Source organism: Lithobates pipiens, unplaced genomic scaffold (genome assembly GCF_037356315.1).
Source record: "Lithobates pipiens isolate NorthernLeopardFrog02 unplaced genomic scaffold, aLitPip1_a1.2 Scaffold_11, whole genome shotgun sequence".
NCBI lineage: Eukaryota > Metazoa > Chordata > Amphibia > Anura > Ranidae > Lithobates > Lithobates pipiens.
This window is the reverse complement of record NW_027507696.1, coordinates 19,076,402-19,100,686: the sequence shown is the minus strand read 5'-3', so window position 1 is coordinate 19,100,686 and position 24,285 is coordinate 19,076,402. Positions and strand designations below refer to the sequence as shown.

The window sequence follows — 24,285 nt, the reverse complement described above, 5'->3', positions numbered from 1 at the left end:
GGACCTCCGCTTTAAAACAGTTACCTTTATTTCAAAGTGAATATTGGGTCGATTAACTAATGCATGCTGTATATTAACTACCATATGTGACCAATTTTTAAAAACAAAAGTAGTTTTAAATAAAATATTTTTTTCCCACAAATCAGCTAGACATAGCTGATTTGTGGGAAAAAAAGCACAAGCATATTATATTTTTCATTTTTGTTATGTTTTGTATGTATTGGTCATTTTACAAAAATTGGTGTTAATTATGAGATTCTATTGAAAAAAAACAGATTTACAAGATTTTTTTTTATGAGGAAAAAAAAGTAAAAAGCATTTAGCTCACAACAATTTTAGGGAGATTTAGGATTTATGAAGTATTTATGCTTTTGAACCTAATGTTTTAAAATAGTGAACAGCTTAGTGAACTGACCCTCAGGGCAAATGCTATAATAGGATCTAGGTTCTTCAGAGGGATGTGTTGGGGGTTGGAGCCAGAACAATAGTACAAGGTAGGGTGAATAGGGCATTCCTGCCCACATTTCCTAAAGCAGTGCTGGGGATCAGCGAGCAAAAGCAGCATCTGTCTCTCCACGCCTAGACTGACTGAGTGACAGATGTTTATCAATAAACGTTTCAACTGAATTACAAATGGTATTTGTCTAAATCGAGACAAAAGTGAATCGCTGGATGTGTAGGAAGAATCTAACTGTATCACAATGACTTTTTTTGGCCCAACTTTGGCCTTAAACTGGATTGCTAGGCCTGCACAAGTATTATGTATAGGCTATGCATAAGGGAGGAGGGGGGAGGTGTGGTTTTCATTCTTCAGACAGTCCTGGCACCAGCTTATCATGGTGACAATAGCATTCAGTCAAACTTTTTGAACCTGTGGAGCCCCTGGTCCTCCCAAGATCTTCATAAGCACTGTCTGAAATTGGACAAATTACCCAATTAGAAGTGTGCAATATTGGGGTGGATTTACTAAAGGAGACTGTGCACTTTCAAAGTCCAGTTGCACTAATTTTCCCCAGAGCTTAGTGAATGCAGTGAAGCTTCACTTTGTAAAGAATACCCAATCAGCTACAAGTAAAATAGAAAAAACTGCATTTTTGCTTGCACAGGATTGGGTGATGGAAATCAGCAGAGCTTTCCCTCAATTAAGCTTTTGGGAAAATTATTGCAAATGCACTTACAAAGTGCACAGTTTATTTGCCTTTAGTAAATCCACCTCATTATGTCTATGGATGACTTTAAGCTAGCCACTGACATGCAGGCACAAACTGCTTATGCTATTCAGGAAATCATGCATCTAAGCTTAACCACTTCCCACCCGGCCAATGTATATATACGGCCGGGTGGGAGCCGCCTGCTCCTGATAGGACGTTCAGGAACGTCATTCAGGAGCAGCGGGATCGCGCGCACGCGCGCCCGCGCAGCGGCGCGATCCCGATGTGCTCGTGTCACCCGGACACGGCACATCTCAGATCGGCAGGAGGGCTCTGTGATTGGCCCTCCTGATCACATGACGGCCGTGTCCAATCACGGCCGTCATGTGATGTAAACAAACAGCCGGTTGCTAGGCAATCGGCTCTCCTCTCCTCACACGGAAGTCACCGCTGAGAAGAGGAGAGCAGAACGCTGCAGCCGGCTGATGATCAGTGAGTATGGGCTGCTTTTCACAGCTTTTTACTCACTGATCATCAGTGTAGTGTAAACACACAACACACCACACAGTGAAAACACAGTCCCCACATATGTCCCCAAAACACACATGTCCCCAAAACATACATGTCCCCAAATAATAAAAACACATGTCCCTAATAATAAAAACATGTCCCCCACATATGTCCCACTAAAATCACATGTCCCAATGATTATCTGCACACATATGTACGTGATCACCTGCACACATATGTACATGATCATTTGCGTACATATGTCCGTGATCACACAAACCAATTATTATACACTTAACGGAATTTTTTTTACCAAAAACATGTAGCAGAATACATTTTGGCTTAAATTTATGACAAAATTTGATTTTATTGGATTTCTTTTCAAATAGAAAAAAGAAAATATTGTTTTTTTCCCAAATTTCCGCTTTTTTTGCGCTTATATCGCAAAAAAAAAAAACGGAGTCGTGAATAAATAACACCAAAATAAAGCTCTATTTGTGCGAACAAAATGATAACAATTTCATTTGGGTACAGTGTAGCATGACCGCGCAATTGTCACTGAAAGCGCTAGAGCGCTGAAAGCTGAAAATTGGGCTGGGAAGGAAGGGGGTGAAAGTGCCCTGTATTGAAGTGGTTAAAGAGGGACTTCAGTGCCTGTAATGCTGCCCCCCCCCCCCCTCCCACCAGAGCTGACATCTTCAAAATCAAGTACATGCGCAGATGTATTGAAGGTCTCTGCTCAGCCTTCAGTGACATAGCAGAGACCTGTGGCACAACTGTGCACCCAGTTTCCCTGCACATGTACAGACAATATTAGATCTGGGACCTCCACAATTGCAAAGATGTTTCAAAGGTGTACACGTGAAGACCATTCTTACATAGGCGAGAAAGGAGGAAGTGCGCACAGAAAAAGCTTTGTTGGAGAGGGGACTGGTAGACAAATAACTTGTTTTTTGGGGTGAAGGTCCACTTGAAGACAGAAGGTCAATTCAATCTAACTTAACATGGTGTTGGTTAAAAATATAAATGCAACCCAATTTAGTAAACTTTGCAAACGACTTTTGGCATAGCTCCCAACTGTCCCTGATTTGGATTAATGTCCCTCTGTCCCTCTTTCCTCCACATTTGTCCCTCATTTTGGTCTGATTTATATAGTTGTATATAAAATGTACTTCTTATCTTTCAGAAAATGTTACCCAGTGCTAAACCTTTCATCCAAAATCTAAATTGCTGCATTTGTAAATTTCAAAAGCCAATATAAAGGAATAGTAGTGGTTAAAAAAAGCCCTTGTGGGTTTAACTAATCATTTTTTTTTTGGTTAATTCTCCTTTAAGGGGGAGTGACAGGAGGGCGTGACCTATGCTTACATACTTTTGCTAGTAGGTGTCCCTCATTCCCATTTCAAAAAGTTGGGAGGTATGCTTTTGGATGTGAACGCAGCCTCTATATCGTACTACACAATGTGTAGGAAAGGCTGCAGTGCAGCACTCACAAAGCTAACACACCAGGATATGGATCGCTATTTAAAATAAAAAATAAAAAGGTGAAAGTTATTTTAACACAAGTATGGGAATGAAAAACATCAGCACTAGGCGAATAGGAGCTTCAAGTCTGTTAAAGTCAATAGAAACAATCATGTGTAGCATACTTCTTCCACTCTCATAAGAGAAAAAATTTGTCTTTGAGAAACTCTGCAATGCATAAACCTTGCTGCCCTCTTCAGATAGGGGAGATTCTTAGACCATATAGCTGAAACAAAGACAATATGAGCGGGCGCACCAGCCTAGTGCATTACCATAAAAATTATCTATTAAAAAAAATTCAACTACAATATACTCACAAAAGTGTGAAACTTCAGGCATATAAAATCAATCCAGTACATATATTAAAACAATGCCGATCCGCAAGGGTTAGGCTTACACGTTTCAAGAGCAGTTTGCTCTTCATCAGCTCTTATACCCGTAAAACGCGTAAGTCACATCCTCGTGGAGGGGCATTGTTTGAGTATCTGTACTGGATTGATTTTATATGCCTGAAGTTTCACACTTGTGAGTGTATTGGAATTGCATTTTTTTTTAAATAAATAATTTTTATGGCAATGCACTAGGCTGGGGTGTCCTCAATTTTTGTCTTTGTTTCATCTATACAGGTATTTTTAAAGCAGAATTAAAGTGGTAGCATAGACTGTATTTAGATTTTTACCTACAGGTAAGCTTTAAATAAAGCTTACCTGTAGGTTAAATGAATATCTCCTAAACGTGTACCGTTTGGGAGATATTCTAAGGAGCAGCAACAGGTGATGTCATCGGTGCATGCGCTCTGAAGGAATGGCATACCTGTGGCATGATCATTCAAGCAGCCACAGCCTGCAAACCTAGAGGGAAGACTGGGTGAAGATGGAAGCCCTCACTCCATTGGAGGGCTACCTTTACCTGCAGGTTTTTTGTTTTTTTTTAACCTTTACTATCGCTTTAAACTCTGTAAATACTTACCTTGGCTCAAATCATGCAATATCCACAAAGTCCTTCGCTAGTGCTGATATCATCTCCCAGTTTCTTCAAGGTGTTGGGTCCTTGACCGTCTTCATTGGACAGCCAGGGAATGACATAACTCCTGTACATGCACATGAAAGTTAATTCATTCTAGTTCCAAGAAGATTGTGAACAGGTAGATATATTTGTTTTATTGCAGAAAAGACAGCGTTATTGCAGTGTTTATTTCATTTCCCACTTTAAATGAGTCTAATGAGATCTACAAATTACACTCATGTGGCTTAAATAAAAATCCGTATCCTTGTGTTGAACTCCAGGTATAAGCTTAGCAAAAATTAGGAAAAATAATTACATACAAGAAACATACAGACAAGAAATACCCTGTGGGACTTTTTAGGTGCACAAATAATATATCCAGTCTTATTTCTGTTAAATAACATTTTATTGATTCTTATTAAAACCATCCTAAAATGCTTCATGGATATATTAACAACTTATTCTAGTTCTAACGCCTCTCAAGCCTAACCCAACACCTATATTTATAATTTAGTATACATATACAACTTGCACCATCCTAAGATTGAACAGTTCAGCAAAGATGGGGAGGCCTTCAAAGGATCTCGACACATTGTGTGAACAATACACTTCTTCAGGAGAAGAGAAGGAGATATCTGTATGATGTCTCTATGGTCCAAAAAAACTATTTATTATAAAGCCACCATTCCAAATGTGTGCATGCCATTATTGTCCACCAGTTATGGGGGGGGGGGGGGGGGGGCGGGACCCCAGGAGACTACTGGAAAGGAGGCCAACCCATGGTATCTGCATAAAATAATGTTTCCACCAATGAGTGACCGCTAGTAGTGAGCTGATTAGCAAATGTCACTATGCACCAGTTCCCAAATGTAGGTATGCATGGTAAATATTGGGCCAGTAAGTCCACAACTTCTCCTAGATGATGTCCCAATAAAGACAGACCTGACCTACCTTACCAAGTCTTTCTAATGCGCCCTCAAGATCTCCCTCTTCCTTGCCCAGGATGCAGCACAAACCAATGTAAGTATGCAACTTTGCCATTGAGATCATGCTTGGAGTTCAACTTTAAAGCTTTGTGAATTGAGCATTAAATTCATGACATTGGGGCCTACATACAAAGATCTTTGGTTTCCATTTTCTGCAGAGTGTAGGACATTAAAGTTTTATTTTTAAAAAGCAGCGTGCAGTTTGATGGCTCTGATTTCCTATTGTGGGTTTTGTGCATAATGCTGAAATGAATACTCACAGATAGGAGGTAAGTGCTGTCATATAAACCATGTCAGGTCAGGTCAATGGTTTCCGTTGCCTTCTGCAGCTATGTTTCCCCCCATTTATTAGAATAAAGTTGACTTTAGTCTGAAGGCAAGCAAAGCACATTTATAAAGCACACAGCTGTGTTTTAGTGTATAAATGTACTGGTGTAGCTTCTAATAAAAATGCATATTAATTAGCTCGTTACTTTGGTGATGTTGCTTTTTAGTCAACAGGATGCAAACTAAGGTTTCATTTACACCTGCGTGTTTTGTAAACATGCACAAAATTGCAAGTGTCGCATTTGCGGTGTCATTCATTTTATAATGGCACTCCAAACACAGCAAGCAAATGCCTATTTTGTCTTGTTCAATAGCGCAAAACAATCGTGCCAAAATGCGCCACTTTTCTTTGTTTGACACGCATAGGATAGCTTATTGAAATGAATGTGCGTGTGACCTGAAAACTGCTTTGGTTAGGTGATGTAGCCCAAAAATCCTCACATTTGCATTCTATCTTTTCTCCCAGAAACAATTAGTAAGAAGACTTACTACACAGGTCCTCATTTCACCCTGAACTTTTTATTCATCTGCCAGTCTTTAAATATGCTACCCTGCCCCCCCCCCCCCACACACACCCCTAAAATGCATCTGCTTTATGCAAAATTACACACATTTTACCAGTACATACTGAATATCAAACTCTGTCTTCTCATGACTTTCAGCTTATGGAAAGCACAAATGAATCGATTTTTCAAATCAGGTTCTTTTTTCTCATTACCTTCCTGATCAATTATTTCCAGAACTAATCTCCTTCCACAGCTGACAGTATTCCCTTAGGATGGCATTGCTGGCAAAGTGGCTCTTTGCTGCCGTTTCCATAGCAGTCGGGCCCCACACATTGACAGCAGCCATTATGGAACCAACGGTACCTCGAAGAGCCAGTAACTTCACAGGACTCCTGGCAACGTCTCATAGTCATACAGGGTTTAAAATACATCACTGTGCAAATGGCAGATACATTCACCGTAGATGGGGAAGGTAATGCTAAAGCAGATAAAAGAAAAACAAAATGTGAATGTGTAAAGGCAACTAATCCATGGCAGCATAACATGTATAATAATTCATGTGCATTTTATTCCAAAACACATGAAGCTGCAGTTTTTATCAAACCAATTTCTTGACAATACAGCATCATGTTATGCCACACAAATAGATACAGAGGGAGACATTTATTAAAACTTTCTACTTTTTGCAGTTGCTAATCTGCAGTTAAATAAAACGATATACTGGCCAGGTGAAAGGTAACCAGGTGAAAAAAGGAGATAAAAGGATAAAAAAGAAAACTAATGCAATCATCCAACAGTTGGTAAGATGCGATAAATTACATTTTTGTTATGTTTTTATTACCTCTTTAAAAGTGTGTTTAGTTATGACTCACATTTTTACATGCTTACTATTCTATATGTTTGTTATTGTATGAAACATAGCAATTTATAGGTTAGCCACTAGAGGGCAGAAGCACCCAGTTGTGATCCCTCATCTCCACTTGTTAAAGTGGTTGTAAACCCTTACAACACACTTTGACCTACAGGTAAGCCTAGATTAAGGCTTACCTGTAGGTCCAAGAAATATCTCCTAAACCTATACGGTTTAGGAGATATTTGCCCGAATACAGGCACCGCTGTCTACGGCGCATGCGCCGTAGACAGCGGCGCACAGGCGCACTGAGCGCGGCATTTTCAACGACGGAGCTGCCGCGCGTGTCGGCTTCCGAGTGACGTCATCGCAGCTTCGCCAAATGACAGCGGCGGAGCTGTGAGACCCCACCGAGAAGATGGATGCGCCGGACTACAGGGGACAGCGGTGACTTCGCTGGCTCCTGTATCAGGTAAGTGACACATAATGGACTACTATACAATGCATAGTAGTCCATTATGCTTTGCCTTTGCATGGAATGAAAGAGGAAGTAAACTCATCAGGGTTTACTTCCTCTTTAAAGCGGTAGTAAACCCCCCGCACATTAAAAAAAACTAAAAAAAAAAACCCCTGCAAGGCAAAGGTATAATGAGCTAGTATGCAGCGCATACTAGCTCATTATCAAATACTTACCTCAGAACGAAGCCCCCCTATTGGTGCCTGTTCCGCGCCGAGGGAGCTGACATCTTGCCCTCAGCGTGTCTTCCCGGTGTCTTGTAAAATAGTGTCCTCCATCAGATGGTGTCCCCTGCGTACTGCGCATGCGCAGTACACAGGAACACAGATTCCGAAAATTGCCGAGGATGAACGGCGCCTGCGCCGTGAGTCCAGGTTCTATCCCCACTATCCAAGTGGACATAGAGTTAGAATAAAAAAGAGCCGAGCGGAGCGAGGCCGAGTCCGAAGCGTGGCGAGCGAAGCTCGCCCGCGAGGGGCCCTCTAAAATTCTTAACCCTATGTCCGCTTCGATAGTGGGGCTACCTCCTCCACTCACGGCGCAGGCGCCGTTCAGCTTCGAGTTTTTCCGAAGCTTCGTCTGCTCCGTACTGCGCATGCGCAGTACGGAGCGGACAGCATTTGATAGGTGGACTCTATTAGGCAGAACACCGGTTCGCGGCTCCGGCGCTGTGAGTAGCCGGAGCCGCAATGACATCACTCCCGCGCACATGCGCAGGAGTTTTCTTCCCGGCAAGGTCCGGAAATGCTGCCGGACCTTCAGCTGGGGCATTCAGAATGCATGCGCCGCATGCATAGGGAATATCTCCTAAACCGCACAGGTTTAGGAGATATTAATTTTACCTACTAGTAAGCCTTATTATAGGCTTACCTGTAGGTAAAAGTGTAAAATTTAAGTATACAACTGCTTTAAAGTGGAACTTCACCCAAAAGGGGAAGTTCTGCTTCTTTGCATCCCCCTCTTCCTCTTTAATTATTGGACGTTTTTGGGGGGGGGGGGGGGGGCGGGTACCTGGTTTTGACAGCTGCAGCGGTCAGAGCAGAAAATCCCCCCCCCCTCCTTCCCCTGAGGCTTTCTGGGACACATCATAGGTCTCAGAAGACTGCAGGACCATTCACAAAGTGCAGCACTGTGCAAGGGGGAACCAGCTGTGAAGCTGCTAGGTGATTGAAGATTTTTTTTTTTTTTTTTTTAGCATCCATGCGAAAGTCATGAAAAATATCTATATTGTTTATAATACATCTGAATAGTCAGCTTCTAAGGCCTCGTTCACACAGGTGTATTAAGTGTACACCTATGTGAGGGCCATGTTTGCTCACATAGAGATGCACAGATGTTCCATGCATCCCCATGCAGGCAATCCCTTTCATGTCAATTGGAACACGGATACAACCGCTGCTCCCAATTTAACAGACTTATGCATTCGGAGACTCACACCCGCATGCACCTGCACACACACACCTGCCAAATTGCTAGCAGCGGTTGTGTCCGTGTTCCAATTGACAAAAATGGGACTGCCTGTATGGGTATGCATGGAACACGTGTGCATCCCTGTGTGGGCAAACATGACCATTGCATGGATGTATGCTTAAAGTGTTACTAAACCCAGGACCCTGCATTCAGTATATCTGGTCTCCCACAGTACACATAACATGCAAATGTAATTATTTTTGTAAATATAAACTCCTAAATACCTTTTCTCATCAGCAGTATACAGCAGTCTTGTGACTTCTATCAGTGCCTGGTTAAAGATTGTAGGAGGAGTTTTTATACTGCACTGGCTATCCTATCAGGATGCAGGACCCCTGACCATTTGTCTGGACAGTGCTGATTTGACCTATGCTGATCACATGCACTCTCCCAAGAACAAAGATCTAGCAATACACACCAAACTGAGCATGTGCAGCCTGGCTCCAGTAACTCTGTCTTATCCGGGCATGTTTTGGGGACAGCGGAAGAAAAGGAGGATCAGAGACGACAGGCTCAAACAGCCTTTTTACACAATGCAGATGATTAACCCCTTACACTATAGGTTAAAAAAATGAAGCAGAAGAGGAAATAATGAGGAAGATCTTGGTTAAAGTGTCACTAAACCCACATCATAAAAATCAATAAATGGTGTATTACATGTATTACATGATGTTCATACTCAGTCACTATAAGATTTGTTTATACTGCGAGTGTATACGCAGTGGTAAATGACAGCCCACTCCCTCCCTCCTCCTCCTCCATGCACATTAACCAGCTAAACACAATGGGGGCAGGATATTGACTGATGGAGGCTTCACCTCCCCATTATTCTAAGACACAGACTGGAGGGGCCTGACACAGCATGTGACTGGCAAAAATCCACCCACACCATTTTATTGCCAAAAATAATAAAGATTAAAATATATATTTGTATGATGATTTAACAGTTTATTGATATTATTTATTTATTTTTACTCTGCATTCCAAAGGCTGTTTTTTTTTTGTTTTTTTTTTGTTTTTTTTTATTAACGTGACCAGCAGCAGAGGACTAGAAGCTCCTCCTGCTTATGTTTCCCTACAGACAGGCTGGGAAAGATGTGGGGGATCATTTGACAGCTGTATATGGATTAGGAAAAAGGTACTTAGATGTTTTTATTTATTAAAATAATTACAGTGCCATCATCCATATACAGAAATAGAAGGGACAATGTAAATTAAACAGTGTGTTTAGTATGACTTTAATTGTATGGAGATTCCTGCGCTCACTACTGACAGCATAATGAATCAGCTTATGCAGAGAATGAATGGCTATACAGAATCAATACAATGTTGCAGGGACAGAACTCTGTTTACCTTAGGTGATATGTAAAGGGTTTTAGTCCAGTTGAGTAAACTTAAACACTGAAGTTTCATCACTATGACACAGTATTAATTCTGTGTAGCCGTTCACTCTCTTAGTAACTGATTCATTATACTTAAATTGGTTATAAATGCAGAAGGTTTTTTATCTTAATGCATTGAATGCATTAAGATAAAAAGCCTTCTGTATGCAGCAGCCCCCCTCAGCCCCCTAATACTTACCTGAGCCCCGTCTAGATCCAGCGATGTTGCACATGGCACTCAGCTAGCTAGGACTCCCCTCCTCATTGGCTGAGCCAGCAGCGTGGCGCCATTAGCTCCCATTGCTGTCAATCAAAGTCAGTCAGCCAATGAGGAGAGAAAGGGGGCAGGGCCGGGCCACAGCTCAGTGTCTGAATGGACACACAGAGCTGTGACTCGGCTCGGGTGCCCCCATAGGAAGCTGCTTGCTGTCGGGGCATTCAATGGGAGGGAGGGGCCAGGAACACAGAAGAGGGACCCGAGAAGTGGAGGATGTGGGCTGCTCTGTGCAAATCCACTGCACAGAGGATGCAAGTGTAGCATGTTTGTTATTTTTACCTAAAAAAAAATTAGACTTTACAATCACTTTAAAGTATAACTAAAGGCAAAACTTTTTTTAAAGTTTTGGATAGAGTGGAGAGAGATTAGAACACCTGTCAAATTTTATTGTTGTATTTTCCCGTTAAGGAGATTCACCCTTTCTAGTTAACATTATCGTTCAAAGTGAAAGTAAAAGAAAATCCCAAATTTTGGGTTTTCCCCAGTAAAGTAATAGAGGAGAAATCTTCAAATGGGGACACTAGTTCTGGTGACGTGGGGGTTCCCAAGGAATTCCCTAAATTTGTAGGGATTTCCTCTCACTTTCTGTTTGGCTATGGGACAGAAAGTGAAGGGAAATCTCTGCAATGGGACACAACTGGCAAAAAAAAATCAAAAAATCTGACAGGGGTTATAACCCTCGCTTTCTCAATCCAAAATGAAAAAAAGTTTTGCCTGTAGTTCTACTTTAAAGGAAACTAAACTCTCTCTCCCTATTAACATTAACTATCTTTAAAGTGGTTATAAAGGCAGAAGGTTTTTTTTTTTTTTACCTTAAATGATTGTAAAGTCGAAAGTTTTTTTTTATCTTGATGCAAATATAAAAAAAAAAAAACTTCTGTGTGCACAACCCCCCTCAGCCCCCTAATACTTACCTAACCCCTATATCTATCCAGTGAGCGCCTTGGCCACCCAGGACTCTCCCTCCTGATTGACTGAGACCCAGCAGCAGCACTATTGGCTCCCGCTGCTGTCAATCAGGAGAGGAGTCTGAATGGACACAGGGAGCTGCAGCTTGGCTCGGCTCAGGTGGCCCTATAGCAAGCAGCTTGCTATGGGGGCACTCAACAGGAGGGAGGGGCCAGGAGCTCCAGCCAGGGACCCGAGAAGAAGAGGATCTGGTCTGCTCTACCAAAACCACTGCACAGAGCAGGTAAGTATAACATGTTTGTTATTTTATTAGAAAAAAAAAATAGACTTTACCATCCCTTTAATTTACCAGCATTTTCTCTCTGGTTGGTTTTGGCTAGAGTATAAAATGGTACAGGACCTCGCTTATCATTTTAGCTGTGTCTAACACTGCATGGCCGCAAATTGCTATAAAATGGACAACAATAATGCTGACCATACATGGATCAAATGTTTTTCCTGCAACCCATGGTTGCCCCATTCCCTCATCAACACAGACAGTACTTATGCAGGAATTCCTCTTGCTGGGTCATTGTCTTTTCCAGGCGAGTAGGAGAAGCCATCTTCACAGGGAGAAGACAGGGATTATCGCTAGCAGCTATAGAAGCCGCTACTGATAGTTGCAAGCAGGCCCGGACTGGGACAAAAAATAGGCCCGGGCATTTTGGATTGAGCAGCCCATGAAATGTTAACCGGCCCCTTCCCCACTCTCCACCCTGACAGATCCCCTGAGAAAGAGGAGAGGGGAACCCAGCAGTGGTGTGGGCGGGGGGGGGGGGTGAGGTGGGACCAGGAAAGAGCATGGGGGGGATGGAGAGCACAGGGAAGAACCTTGAGAACATGGGGTGGGGCGAGAGCACAGGGAGGAAGAGAAGAGCACAAGAGGCAGCAGAGAGCATGGGGGGAGGTGGAGAGCACAGGGAGGGTGGTGGAGAGCATGGGGGGAGGTGGAGAGCACAGGGAGGGTGGCGGAGAGCATGGGGAATGTGAAGAGCGCATGGGGGGTGGCGAGCACAGGGAGGGCGGCGGAGAGCATGGGGGGAGGTGGAAAGCACGGGGGGGCTGGTGGAGAGCATGGGGGGATGTGAAGAGCACCTAGGGAAAGTGTAGAGCACAGGGGGGCAGCGGACAGCATGAGGGGGCAGCGGAGAGCATGAGGGGGATGTGGAGAGCACAGGGGGGAAGCGGAGAGCGTGGGGGATATGAACAGCACAGGTGGTTAGGGCAGAGCATGGGGGGTGGGGGAGAACACGGGGGTGGAAGAGAGCATGGGGAAGATGGAGTGCACTCGGGGGGTGGCAGAGAGCATGGGGGAGGTGGAGTGCATGGGGGGGTGGTAGAGAGCATGAGAGAGGTGGAGTGCACTGGGGGTGTGGCAGAGAGCAGGGAGTAGGAGGGTGGCAGAGAGCATGGGAGAGGTGGAGTGCACGGGGGGGGGGGGGGGGGTGGCAGAGAGCATGGGAGAGGTGGAGTGCACTGGGGGGTGGCAGAGAGCATGGGGGAAGTGGAGTGCACTGGGGGGGGGTGGCAGAGAGCATGGGGGAGGTAGAGTGTACTGGGGGGGGGGGGGTGGCAGAGAGCATGGGGGAGGTGGAGTGCACTGGGGAGTGGCAGAGAGCACGGTAGAGAGCATGGGAGAGGTGGAGAGCACTGGGGGGGGCAGAGAGCATGGGGGAGGTGGAGAGCACTGGGGGGTGGCAGAGAGCATGGGAGAGGTGGAGTGCACTGGGGGGGGGGTGTCAGAGAGCTTGGGGGAGGTGGAGAGCACTGGGGGGGTGGCAGAGAGCATGGGAGAGGTGGAGTGCACTGGGGGTGTGGCAGAGAGCAGGGAGCAGGAGGGTGGCAGAGAGCATGGGAGAGGTGGAGTGCATGGGGGGGGTGGCAGAGAGCATGGGAGAGGTGGAGTGCATGGGGGGGTGGTAGAGAGCATGAGAGAGGTGGAGTGCACTGGGGGTGTGGCAGAGAGCAGGGAGTAGGAGGGTGGCAGAGAGCATGGGAGAGGTGGAGTGCACGGGGGGGGGGGGTTGTGGCAGAGAGCATGGGAGAGGTGGAGTGCACTGGGGGGTGGCAGAGAGCATGGGGGAAGTGGAGTGCACTAGGGGGGGGGTGGCAGAGAGCATGGGGGAGGTAGAGTGTACTGGGGGGGGTGGCAGAGAGCATGGGGGAGGTGGAGTGCACTGGGGGGTGGCAGAGAGCATGGTAGAGAGCATGGGAGAGGTAGAGAGCACTGGGGGGGGGGGGGCAGAGAGCATGGGGGAAGTGGAGAGCACTGGGGGGTGGCAGAGAGCATGGGAGAGGTGGAGTGCACTGGGGGGGGTGTCAGAGAGCTTGGGGGAGGTGGAGAGCACTGGGGGGGTGGCAGAGAGCATGGGAGAGGTGGAGTGCACTGGGGGTGTGGCAGAGAGCAGGGAGCAGGAGGGTGGCAGAGAGCATGGGAGAGGTGGAGTGCATGGGGGGGTGGCAGAGAGCATGGGAGAGGTGGAGTGCACTGGGGGGTGGCAGAGAGCATGGGGGAGGTGGAGAGCACTGGGGGGGTGGCAGAGAGCATGGGGGAGGTGGAGTGTACTGGGGGGGTGGCAGAGAGCATGGGGGAGGTGGAGTGCACTGGGGGGTGGCAGAGAGCATGGCGGAGGTGGAGAGCACTGGGGGGGGGGGGGGGGTGGCAGAGAGCATGGGAGAGGTGGAGTGCACTGGGGGAGGGGTGGCAGAGAGCATGGGGGAGGTGGAGAGCACTGGGGGGCCAGAGAGTATGGAGGAGGTGGAGTGCACTGGGGGGGTGGTAGAGAGCAGGGGGATGTGAAAAGCATTGGGGAGGTGGAGAGCACTGGGGGGGCAGAGAGCATGGGGGAGGTGGAGTGCACTGGGGGGGTGACAGAGAGCAGGGGGGAGGTGGGGAGCACTGGGGGGCAGAGAGCAAGGGGGAGGTGGAGAGCACTGTGGGGGGGTGGCAGAGAGTAGGGGGCTGGCAGAGAGCATGGGGGAGGTGGAGAGCACTGGGGGGGCAGAGAGCATGGGGGAGGTGGAGTGCACTGGGGGGGGTGGCAGAGAGCAGGGGGGAGGTGGAGAGCACTGGGGGGGCAGAGAGCATGGGGGAGGTGGAGTGCACTGGGGGGTGACAGAGAGCAGGGGGGAGGTGGAGAGCACTGGGGGGGCAGAGAGCAAGGGGGAGGTGGAGAGCACTGTGGGGGAGGGGGTGGCAGAGAGTAGGGGGCTGGCAGAGAGCATGGGGGAGGTGGAGAGCACTGGGGGGGCAGAGAGCATGGGGAGGTGGAGTGCACTGGGGGGGTTACAGAGCAGGGGGGAGGTGGAGAGCACTGGGGGGGGCAGAGAGCATGGGGAGGTGGAGAGCACTGTGGGGGGGTGGCAGAGAGTAGGGGGCTGGCAGAGAGCATGGGGGAGGTGGAGAGCACTGGGGGGTGGCAGAGCGCATGGGAGAGGTGGAATGCACTGGGGGGGGGGGGGGGTGGCAGAGAGCATGAGGAGGCAAAGAGTATGGGTGGTGTGGAGAGCCCGGGGGGAGGCAGCAGAAATAAGCAGGATAGGAGGAGCGGTGGAGGCGGCTGGATATAGAGCAATCATTTTCTCCATCTTCCTCCTGCTTCTCCTCTACCTCTTGCAGACATTCCGATACTGCAGGAGGAAGATGGAGAGAATGATTGTTCTATATGCAACCGCCCCCCACGCTCCTCCTATGCAGGTTAGGGTGGTGAGCTCAAAGCATGGGGGTGCACTCACGTTTTCTGTTATCCGGCTTCAAGTTGTCAGGACTCTGCAGCAGGTGTCTGCTCTGGCTCCTCCCCCTCGCAGTCATGCCCCCTTGTACCGATGGCTGACCTATACGGGCAGCCACGGAGAGGCCGAAGGCTTCTCATCTAGCTCCAGCAGAGCTAGCAGAGTTTAACTGGCACCCGGGTGGCCGCGTAGAGGCTGCATGATCGACGCGAGCTCAAAGAGCCTTGTGCCCTGCAGCCCGGTAGCCCCGGCGGGTGCGGCTCACCGGGCAATTGCCTGGTTTGCCCTATGGCCAATCCGGGCCTGGTTGCAAGAGAATCCAGACAGTTGGCTGTAAGTAAGTTGTACAATCGATCAAGTTGATCGATTGATCAACTTGGTATATTCAGCCTAGCCATTAATGGTTCGAGTCTGGGCCGAACCGTGTATGGCCAGCTTAAGTTTTAACCAAAATAGTACATAAGATAGACAGCGCCCATAAATATTAATACCTCACACCAAACCATGACTGATAGTGATTATGTGATCAGGGTAACACTTTTGGCCTGTACACACTATCGGAAATTCTGCCAGCAAAAGTCCGATGTGAGTTTTTGGTCAGAAATTCCGACCGTGTGTATGCCACATTTGACTTTTGTTGGTGGAATTCCCACCAGCAAAAGATTGAGAGCAGGTTCTCTATTTTTCGGTTGGAAAAAGTTCAGATCGGAAATTCTGATCGTCTGTAGCAATTCCGACACGCAAAATTCCTGCGCATGCTCGGAAACAATTCGGCGCATGCTCTGAAGCACTGAACTTAATTTTCTCGGCTCGTCGTAGTGTTGTATGTCACCTCGTTCTTGACGGTCGAAAGTTCGGAGAACTTTTGTGTGACCGTGTGTATGCAAGCCAAGCTTGAGGGGAATTCCGTCGGAAAAACCGTCCAAGATTTTTCCGCCGGAAATTCCACTCGTGTGTACAGAGCATTTTCCTTGATTTTTTTGTATCACTGTTTTTTGTAACACTTTTCCTTGCTTTCCAGAGAAACAATAAACATGCTGAATAGAAAGTGACAGCTTGGATGTTGCAAAAACAGTTGTTAAATGTTTCAACATTGGCAGATTGCATTCCACATTTTACATTTTATTTCATCTCATTCTGGCATCGTCTTTACATCTTGCATTACAAATGAGCACTTTGTGTGACAACCCATTTTAAAATGTAGACATCAGTTCCTAATTTTGCTGCATTATTGAACACTATTTCTCAGCATTTACAGTGCCAGGGAAATTGATTGATCCCCAAGCCAGCTTTGTAGCTCTAATTTATTGTAATGATGGTCATTAAAAAAAGCCTAACCATTTTCTTGCTGTGTCATTAAATTAGACTGCTAGGATACAGAAATGGAAGCTCAAAGCCTCAAGCAATACTTTCTGGACCTGATATCAACATTTGCTGGTGTTGCCTGCAATTACCCCATCACACATATATTGACCAAGAGACACTGATAAGGACTAAGGATTGGTTGCACTGAAAAGTAGTATGTTACAGGAAAACCGTATATATATATATATATATATATATGTATATATATATATTTTTTTTTTTTAAGAGTTTTTTTTTCCTGAATGTTGTATCCTTTTAACTCCTTCATGACCTTCAATAGATCATGACTTCAAGGGTGTCAATATATTTGGCTCCCAGCCCCTCCACTGTAATTGCAGCTCTTAACAACAGCACATTGATTCCAAGAAATTAAGATCGATGCCCCAGTGATAAAAGGCACATTTCACCAGGATGAAGAGCTGCTATCATTGCAGCTCAAAGCAGAAGTCCACCCTGAAAAAAAAAAATTAATAAAAATGCTCCTAAAAATCTGAAAAAAAAAAATTGAAAAAAAAATGTTTTACTTACCGGAAATGGCTGTTGCTAGGTAGATTGCCCTAATCTGCCACTTCCTACTCCGCAGTGATCTTCATTCTTCTCCTCCTTGCATTGTCTTCTGGGGAATGGGGTGCGCTGTGTTCTGGGAACTGTGTGTGTCCAAGAACACAGCCAGCCATTCACAAAGCACCGCAGTAGGAAACGGGCAGCGAAGCCACAAGGCCCCACTGCCTGTTTCCCTTAGTTCGAATGGCGGCACCGGGACCCAATCCAATGGATGGATCGGCCTCAGGTGGCCAACATCACGAGCACTCTGGACAGGTAAGTGTGCTTATTAAAAGTCAGCAGCTACAGTGTTTGTAGCTGCTGACTTAAAAAATAATAATTCAGCTGGACCTCCGCTTTAAAAGCTTAAAGTGGTATTAACCACTACAGATCCGCGCTATTGCCAAATGACGGCATCAGCGCGGACCTACATTTCCGGGACTACGTCTATTGACGTCGTCCCGGATACGAGCGGCCTGCGCGCCCCCTGAGGGGCGCGCGCGGCGCGCTCTGTGATCGGCGAGTCCGTGAGACTCGCCTGATCACCGATCCGTGCAAGGGGTCGATCCCGACCCCTTATCACGTGATCAGCTGTCAGCCAATGACAGCTGATCATGTGATAGAACGGAGCCGGTAATCGGCTATTATTCCTCCTCGCGCTGACAGCGCGAGGAGAGAAAAAAAAAGCCGATCACCGGCGGCCGTGATCGGGACATCAGTCCCGATCACGGCCAGCAATACAGCTGACCACCTGCCCCCTGCCAGTGCCATCCTGAATAAAAGTAAGTGCCCCCCATCAGTGCCCCCCATCAGTGCCCATAGTGCCCACAGTGCCACCTACAGTGCCACCCACAATGCCACCCACAGTGCCATCCAGCAGTGCCACCAACAGTGCCACCCACAGTGCCCACAATCTGCCTCAAAGGTGCTGCGACCCAGTGCCGCCCATCAGTGCCCAGCAGTGCCGCCCATCAGTGCCCAGCAGTGCCGCCCATCAGTGCCCAGCAGTGCCACCTATCAGAGCCACCTATCAGTGCCACCTATCAGTGCCCATCAGTCCCATCTATCAGTGGTACCTATCAGTGCCCATCCGTGCCACCCATCCGTGCCACTTATCCGTGCCACCCATCCATGCCATCTTATCTGTGCCCATCTTTGCCCATCAGTGCCGCCTTATCTGTGCCCATCGGTGCCGCCTTATCTGTGCCTATTAGTGCCGCCTTAACTATGCCTATCAGTGCCCATCAGTGCAGCCCATCAGTGCCCACCAATGCAGCCCATCAGTGCCTACCAATGCAGCCCATCAGTGCCCACCAATGCAGCCATCAGTGCCGCCTAATCAGCGCACTTCAATGAAGGAGAAAAATGACCCGTTTGCAAAATTTTATAACAAACTATTAAAACATGATTTTTTTTTTTTTTTGCATCTTTTTTTGTTTGTTTAGCAAAAAATAAAACTCCGAGCTGTAACTAAATACCACCAAAAGAAAGCTCTATTTGTGGGAAAAAAATGATAAAAATTTCATTTGGGTACAGTGTTGTATGCCCGCGCAATTGTCATTCAAAGTGCATCAGCGCTGAAAGCTGAAAATTGGTCTGGGACTGAGGGGGGTTTAAGTGCCCAGTAAGCAAGTGGTTAAACCCAAAAGAAAACCTTTCTTATATTGCAGCTTACCAATTCTAAGATGTGGTGGCTGCATTTGTTTTCTTTTTTAGAACTTCTTTCCTTTACTTTCACCTGGTGATCTGCCCAGTAAGTCTGTTTTTTTAGTTTTTTTTTAACAGAACAAGCAATCCTGGAGATGTGGCAGTTAGAGGGATGAGATAAAACATTAACCACCGATAGATCCTTACAACTTTCAGATTTTATTTATACAAAACCTTTATCCCAAAGGGAAAAAACATCTGCAACTGCTCATAAAGTGTTAGCTGGAGTTTAGCTTCAATTTGTTGGTGTATCTAAATCTTCTAGTACCCCTAAGGGCCGGTTCACACAGCGAGGCGCGGCGAGGCGTCTCCGACTTACCTCGCCGCGACCTGCGGGGAGCTCAGCGGCGACTTGCAGAGGACTTCTGTATAGAAGTCAATGCAAGTCGCCCCCGAAGTCGCCCCGAAGTAGTACAGGAACCTTTTTTCTGAGTCGGAGCGACTCGAGTCGCTCCTCTCAGAACGGTTCCATAGTACTGAATGGGGGCGACTTGCGGGAGCGAGGCGAGGCGAGCCGTGTCGCCTCGCCTCGCCTCGCTGTGTGAACCGGCCCTAAAGGCCCATACACACGATCTGACTTTTTGACAACAAACATGCAAATTCGTTTTAAGGCAACATCGGACAAACTTTTTGGGTTTTCATCTGAATTTTGTTGGCTGTGCGAACGGACAAACTTTCCAGCAACAAACGTCCGATGGAGAAAAGTCTGATCGTGTGTACAGAAAATCATAGGACTTTTGTACAAAGTACAAACACGCATGCTCAGAACCAATGCAAAAGATCAGACAACAATACAGAAGTTGACCAAAGGGTGGCGGAAAAGAGCAGAAAAACCACGTGATTTGGTGAAAGTTGGCTGAAAAAGTCCTGCCATGTGTATGCAATACAAGTTCACGGCCGACGCCCTTTGTACAAAAATCCACGGAAAGTTTGTACAAAGTCCAATCGTGTGTATGAGGCTTAAGCTGGAGTTTAGCTTCAATTTGTTGGTGTATCTTAAGCCTCATACACACGATCGGACTTTGTACAAACTTTCCTGTGGATTTTTGTACAAAGGGCGTCGGCCGAGAACTTGTATTGCATACACACGGCAGGACTTTTTCAGCCAACTTTCACCATATCATGTGCTTTTTCTGCTCTGTACTGCCACCTTTGGTCAACTTCTGTATTGTTGTCTGATCTTTTGCATTGGTTCTGAGCATGCGTGTTTGTACTTTGTACAAAAGTCCTATGGTTTTCTGTACACGCGATCGGGCTAGAAGTTGACCAAAGGTGGCGGTAAAGAGCAGAAAAACCACGTGATTTGGTGAAAGTTGGCTGAAAAAGTCCGATCTCGTGTATGAGGCTTAAGGCCCATACACACGATCAGACTTTTTGACAACAAACATGCAAATTAGCTGTTTTGGAGCAACATCTGACCGTGTGTACGCTCCATCGGACAAACTTTTTTGGTTTTCATCAGACTTTTGTTGGCTGTGCGAACGGACAAACTTTCTGGCAACAAAAGTCCGATGGAGCAAAGTCTGATCGTGTGTACGGAAAACCATAGGACTTTTGTACAAAGTACAAACAGGCATGCTCAGAACCAATGCAAAAGATCAGACAACAATACAGAAGTTGACCAAAGGTGGCGGTAAAGAGCAGAAAAACCACATGATTTGGTGAAAGTTGGCTGAAAAAGTCCTGCCGTGTGTATGCAATACAAGTTTGGGGCCGACGCCCTTTGTACAAAAATCCAAGGGAAAGTTTGTACAAAGTCCTATCGTGTGTATGAGGCTTTATAGCCTCATACACACGATGGGACTTTGTACAAACTTTCCCTTGGATTTTTGTACAAAGGGCGTCGGCCCTGAACTTGTATTGCATACACACGGCAGGACTTTTTCAGCCAACTTTCACCAAATCATGTGGTTTTTCTGCTCTTTACCGCCACCTTTGGTCAACTTCTGTATTGTTGTCTGATCTTTTGCATTGGTTCTGAGCATGCCTGTTTGTACTTTGTACAAAAGTCCTGTGGTTTTCTGTACACACGATCAGACTTTGCTCCATCAGACTTTTGTTGCCAGAAAGTTTGTCCCTTCGCACAGCCAACAAAAGTCCGATGAAAACCAAAAAAGTTTGTCCGATGGAGCGTACACACGGTCGGATGTTGCTCCAAAACAGCTAATTTGCATGTTTGTTGTCAAAAAGTCTGATCGTGTGTATGGGCCTTAACACTTCCCTCCCCCCCAGACTGACAATGCTGCTGTCCAAAAGTGCACCCTGTGCAACTTCATCCAGAGTGAGGCACTCTTAAGGCCCGTACACACGGTCGGACTTTTTGACAACAAACATGCAAATTAGCTGTTTTGGAGCAACATCCGACTGTGTGTACGCTCCATCGGACAAACTTTTTCTGTTTTCATCGGACTTTTGTTGGCTCTGCGAACGGACAAACTTTTTGACAACAGAAGTCCGATGGAGCAAAGTCCGACCGTGTGTATGCAAAAGCATCGGACTTTTGTACAAGGTACAAACACGCATGCTCAGAACCATTGCAAACGATCAGACTACAATACAGAAGTTGACCAAAGGTGGCGCTGGAGTCATTGAACGTCCTCTTTTGAAGCGGCGTCAGTACGTTGTGACGTCATTACGTTCGTGTTTAGCCCCATACACACGGTCGGACTTGTACAAACTTTTCCGTGGACTTTTGTACAAAGTGTGTTGTCCACAAGTTTGTATTGCATACACACGGTCGGACTTTTTGACAACAAACACGAACGTGGTGACGTCACAACGTACTGACGCCGCTTCAAAAGAGGACGTTCAATGACTCCAGCGCCACCTTTGGTCAACTTCTGTATTGTAGTCTGATCGTTTGCAATGGTTCTGAGCATGCGTGTTTGTACCTTGTACAAAAGTCCGATGCTTTTGCATACACACGGTAGGACTTTGCTCCATCGGACTTCTGTTGTCAAAAAGTTTGTCCGTTCGCAGAGCCAACAAAAGTCCGATGAAAACAGAAAAAGTTTGTCCGATGGAGCGTACACACAGTCGGATGTTGCTCCAAAACAGCTAATTTGCATGTTTGTTGTCAAAAAGTCCGACCGTGTGTACGGGCCTTTTGTTGTCAAAAAGTCCGACCGTGTGTATGCAATACAAACTTGTGGACAACACACTTTGTACAAAAGTCCACGGAAAAGTTTGTACAAGTCCGACCGTGTGTATGGGGCTTTAAGGTCCATACACACGATCAGACTTTTTGACAACAAACATGCAAATTAGCTGTTTTGGAGCCACATCCGACCGTGTGTACGCTCCATCGGACAAACTTTTTTGGTTTTCATCAGACTTTTGTTGGCTGTGCGAACGGACAAAATTTCTGGCAACAAAAGTCCGATGGAGCAAAGTCTGATCGTGTGTACAGAAAACCATAGGACTTTTGTACAAAGTGCAAACTGGCATGCTCAGAACCAATGCAAAAGATCAGACAACAATACAGAAGTTGACCAAAGGTGGCGGTAAAGAGCAGAAAAACTACATGATTTGGTGAAAGTTGGCTGAAAAATTCCTGCTGTGTGTATGCAATACAAGTTCAGGGCCGACGCCCTTTGTACAAAAATCCAAGGGAAAGTTTGTACAAAGTCCTATCGTGTGTATGAGGCTTAAAGGCCCGTACACACGGTCGGACTTTTTGACAACAAACATGCAAATTAGCTGTTTTGGAGCAACATCCGACTGTGTGTACGCTCCATCGGACAAACTTTTTCTGTTTTCATCGGACTTTTGTTGGCTGTGCGAACGGACAAACTTTCTGGCAACAAAAGTCCGATGGAGCAAAGTCCTACCGTGTGTACGCAAAAGCATCGGACTTTTGTACAAGGTACAAACACGCATGCTCAGAACCTATGCAAACGATCAGACTACAATACAGAAGTTGACCAAAGGTGGCGCTGGAGTCATTGAACGTCCTCTTTTGAAGTGGCGTCCGTACGTTGTGACGTCACCACGTTCGTGTTTGTTGTCAAAAAGTCCGACCGTGTGTATGCAATACAAACTTGTGGACCACGCCCTTTGTACAAAAGTCCACGGAAAAGTTTGTACAAGTCCGACCGTGTGTATGAGGCTTTAGAAAGAGTATGGAACAATGAAAAGTATAATGCCCCGTACACACGGTCAGTCATTCCGACGACAAAATCTGTCATATTTTTTCAGACGGATTTTGGCCCAAACTTGTCTTGCATACACACGATCACACAAAGTTGTCAGAAAATCCGATCATTCTGAACAAGGTGATGTAGAATACATACGACGGGACTATAAACGGGCCAGTAGCCAATAGCTTTCGTCTCGTAATTTATTCTGAGCATGCGTGGCACTTTGTCCGTCGGAATTGTCTACACATGATTGGAATTTAAACAATCGGATTCTGTTATCGGAAAATTTTAGATCCTGCTTTAAAACTTAGTGTGTCGGAAACTCTGATGGAAAAAGTCAGATAGAGCCCACACACCATCGGATTTTCCGACAACATGATCTGAGTGCACATTTTCCGTCGGAAAATTTGACCGTGTGTACAGGGCATAAGAGATAGTTATATCGAGTTTTTGCTGCATAAAAGTTGAACATATAGAATTTATTTTACGAACAATGGTGTTTTATGGTAAGTTCCAGTCAGACCATTTTTTATTGAAGATATGTAGACTATGTAAGGTATTACAACGGAGGCTATTCACTGCAAAGTAGCTAATCAAATGAAAGAAATCCTAGAATAGTGTCTGCGTAATCTGCTGGTTGTAAGAGGTACATTTGAAATATTCATAAAAATATTTAATGCTTTCCCTACGTGAAATAGCCTTTATTTATTAGTTTTTTTCTTTTTATAAAAAAAAATAAAAAAAAACATTTATTGCACTAGTATGATTAGATGCATCCTTACATTGTAATGTTGTTACCCGCTGTATTGCTAGCATGGTGACCGTGTAGGCTAAGCTGGAATGAGGAGTCTTTATAATAAATAAGTTCCCTTATTAGAATTGCTCATTTAAATTTTTTTTTTTTTTACTGTACCTGAATGAGTGCTGAGAAGAATATGATCCATATGAGACTTCTGGCTGAATTCTTTGGACACTGGCAGGGTGTGAATAGTCCAATCTACAGCTGCTTCCCCCTGCAGCTCACATATTGACTTGAACAGAGAAGGCAAGGGGAAAGGTAGCTCCTCTAGCGAACTTCTTCGAGCTGCAAGTTTGCGACTTACTTTATGCTCGTTGCATAAACCTTAGAAACAAAAAGATGCAAAGAAAAAAAACTCAGGACCAGCAAATAATCTTTTGTACTACGGCCGTACCAACACCTGAAGTCTGGGTGTAGGGGTGCAGTGCTAAATACATGACCTTCTGGAATGTATTTGTATAAAGTAAAGCCTCTCTACTTCTTATACTCATTGAAGCATATCAAGATATTTTTTAGACATATTTGCTAGACATGTGCACTGCCCAAA

General features: G+C 45.9%; 1 protein-coding gene across 1 annotated transcript in view; it reads right to left on the bottom strand.

Annotated features, from left to right (window-relative positions):
- Window positions 1-4,574: 4,574 nt before the first annotated feature.
- LOC143960607 (twisted gastrulation protein homolog 1-A-like) overlaps window positions 4,575-24,285 on the bottom strand; it is a 43,591-nt gene continuing 23,880 nt past the window's right edge. The window contains exons 4-5 of the mRNA XM_077469374.1: window positions 23,853-24,062; window positions 4,575-6,487 (exon numbers count right to left, since the gene is read on the bottom strand). Of these exons, the coding sequence (XP_077325500.1) occupies window positions 6,246-6,487; window positions 23,853-24,062 (452 nt within the window). The 3' untranslated portion in view covers window positions 4,575-6,245. The remainder of the gene's footprint in view (window positions 6,488-23,852; window positions 24,063-24,285) is intronic.